Below are 3,275 nucleotides of genomic sequence, written 5' to 3'. Positions count from 1 at the left end.
AATACATCAAAAACCCGGAATGTTTTTATTTATCCATAGAAACCGGGAATTTATAAGAGTTTTATACAAAACCATCGTACATCGGATCGGTCCGGTTCATTCGGGGGAAATTTAGTAGAGGACCGGCCGGCTCAGTCACAAAACAACTGACAAAAGCCAAATCTCCGGTGATATTTTCCCCTTAGCTTATGCATATTGGAAAAGAGAGTATTGGGTACAAGCAAAAGTTTAAAGAGACTGATATGTCCTCCTGCTCCGTATGTTCCTATTTACCTGCAAACCAAATTAAAACCGAACCCATCCAAGATCATGAACACCCATTTTCGCAATTCGGGAAGCAGGAATCCACGAACCAAGCAAGCAAAATCGGGAAAAAGCCGAGAGAATTTTCATCAGAGATCGATGAACGGATTACTGCTTGATTATTACCTTGATCTAGTAGTAGTACACAACATTGGCCACAAAGCTCTTCAGTAATAGAGAGATCCTGCAAAGGCAGAATTTTTCAAGATTAGAAACAGAGGAATGAATTGAATCCTTCAGGCTAGGATCTTCTGTAAAGGGGAAAACCCCGGTTTTTTCTTCTCCTACGATACCTTGCCACCAGTTTCCTCTCGAGGCGCTTCCAGAATCATCTTCTACCCCATCTTTCTTGTACTGCAACAATATCCCCGCAAACAAAACGATATCACAGCCAGATTCGTAGAAACGATGCTTTATGAAGACAAGAACAGTGAGGAAAGCTTCGTATATAAAGCCTTAAGATCCTTCTCCGCACGCAAATTAAGTCATTGATCATCATAATGCATAAAGAGATTTTTAAAGAAAACTTCAATGAGGCGATTCTATCTTATAGTTTTTATATACCGTAGAGTACATGCTCGAATCACTGACACTCTGAGGCTGAGCATAATCGTCTTGACCTCCATAGTAGATCGATGAGCTTAGATGGCACGGTTGCACTCTCTGCTCCTGATAGATCGAACCCATGCCCTCGTTAGCCAGACCCAGTTTCTCGTCTCCCCTAATTCTTCTACCGGTAACGCCTGAAGCAAGCAGAAAAGATCATCCATGAACAAAAAGGGATAAAGACTTCTTTAACAAAAAAAAGGGATAAAGACTTTCATAACAAGTAATGCAGAACAGTGTTTTCACAAGTCCAAAACCTGATGAAATGGGTTTCTAAGCGAGAAACAAGATCATCTTCAACAGATTAAACCGAAACACAAGCACCGATTCACATAAAAGAAATCCGAGTTCTTGAGGGACTATATATATACCGGTATCAGCAGCTTTATTGTTCCAAGCCTCGTTTGAGGATTCCACTGGTTTGCTCCAACCACCGGTCACAGTTTCTGGTCGCAGAGATTCCCTTCCCAAAGCCTGAGATCGATACAAGAACAAGATTTATCAGCTAAATTAGCAGGGCAAAACAAAATTCAGAGATTTAAAAATTGGAACTTTGCAGAAAATAAGTTGGATTACGAGCAAAGAATGGTAAACTTAAGGAAGTATAAACAGTGTAGCCCTATCAGATACTTGTGTTCCAAGCCACAGATCACAGAATTCTTCAACAGCCCTTATTCGTCGATTAGATCGTGGGGGTGAGAAGGTAAAATTTCTGTACTTTTCTCAAATAAAATACAGATTCTGCATTTAGTATTCCGAAAATCAGAAACCCTTATTCGGGTTATCTTGAAAACGCTGCAACAGACGATCAAAATCGGATTTTGAAGTATTTCGCCATTGGTAAACCCTAAGTTCTATCTGCAGTATGGGTTTGAATCGATTTTTCTCGCAATCAAAACAAACAAGGAGATGGAAATTAGAAAAATAACGGATATTAGATATACACACCCACGAAATTGAAATCCAGCAACTTCAAATCAAATAAAATCAGGCAAAATCACTTGTGGTACACATCGACGTATTCTGCAAAATTTTACCAATACAAAAGCGGGGGAAATATAAAATAATCCTATGGAATAGCAATTACCTTTGACGGTGGAGCGAAAATCGACTCGAAAATTCCCGAGGTTGAAGAAGAAGAAGAATTTTCTCGGGAACCAAACAGCTCAGACGTCAGCGAAGACGAACCCACTTTCTTCTTTCCTTCCATCGTCCCTCTCTCTCTATTTTCTCAGCTAAACCCAGAGAACGAGCAACCTGTATATACACCTATGAGTGTATAGATATATGTGTACGAAGACACAGGTGGAGAGAGAAATCGGAAGGGGAAGAAAGCCGGGTGGGTCGGCCTCGACGATTTATAGATGGAGCAAACCAACGTCTGTTTGGAGTGATTTTCCGAAATACAATTAATTAATTAATTAATTATAAGTGAACAAATAAAATGACACTTTATTAGGAACTTAGGAATTTTGATCTTATGTAATTTTATTCGAATATAGGTGCGATCACCAATTAATTACATATCTATTTCTAGATATTCTTAATATATAATTATTATATACTTTTTGGCAAAGGGTTTATACTTGTTTCAAGTTTTCAACATAAAATATACAAATCGATATATGACATTGAATTGTGTATGGCACGATGGACTAGGTGTGTGTTGAACAGTCAAATACAGCAAATGTGTTTGTATCTGAAACCATGTGTACGTGTATATATATATATATATATATGTGTGTGTGTGTGATGAGAGATTGTAAAACTCTCAAATAAAAAATAAAAATAAAAATCTTTGAAATTATCGCCGTTTGAAAGTCGCAGGAACACGCAAGTTGCAAGTAGATACAAAACCCCTCTTCAAGATGTCTAAATCCAATGAAATAATCTGTTGTTTCCTTGAAAATCTTATCCGAAATCTCTTTGGATTTATGAGGAGCAACAGTTTCCTCACACACACGTATTCAAAATTAATAAACGATACTGCAAATCACATCTCTCTGTGAATCTAAAATAAGATATTTTTTTAAGGCAATATTTCTTTTTGTTTGGTTTTGTAAAATTTTCGAAAGATTATAATCTTCTATTAAATTCTTCATGGTAAAAATTGGCTGATTTCTTGCCTAGAAACCCGTATTTATCACATAATTTTCGGTGTGTAGAAATTAAAATAGAAAAAAAAATAAAATATAGATTTTTTTAATAATACATACATATAATACCCAATTATTTTCCCAAGAAATTTATCCGGCCCCAAGGCCCGGCTAGGTGTCCAACAAGGAGAGTGACACGTGGAAGATCGAGGGATACATGGGTCCCACGGACATTTCGAGCTGACACGGGTTCCCCAGTGGATAAATAAC

The 3,275-nt window shown here is 37.5% G+C and overlaps 1 protein-coding gene across 1 annotated transcript; it reads right to left on the bottom strand.

Annotated features, from left to right (window-relative positions):
• Nucleotides 1–2,261, bottom strand: LOC104827030. The gene is made up of 6 exons (XM_010560043.1): nt 1,997–2,261; nt 1,281–1,383; nt 868–1,046; nt 597–657; nt 430–487; nt 1–273 (listed from the first exon to the last, which is right to left on the bottom strand). The coding sequence occupies exons 1-5, from the start codon at nt 2,117–2,119 to the stop codon at nt 471–473; spliced, it is 483 nt and encodes a 160-aa protein (XP_010558345.1). The 5' UTR covers nt 2,120–2,261; the 3' UTR covers nt 1–273; nt 430–470.
• Nucleotides 2,262–3,275: the final 1,014 nt, after the last annotated feature.

The sequence above is a fragment of the Tarenaya hassleriana genome, unplaced genomic scaffold (assembly GCF_000463585.1).
Source record: "Tarenaya hassleriana unplaced genomic scaffold, ASM46358v1 Cleome5, whole genome shotgun sequence".
In the NCBI taxonomy this organism is placed as follows: Eukaryota; Viridiplantae; Streptophyta; class Magnoliopsida; order Brassicales; family Cleomaceae; genus Tarenaya; species Tarenaya hassleriana.
Note: the sequence above shows the minus strand (reverse complement) of the source record. Positions and strands in the feature narration are given on the sequence as shown.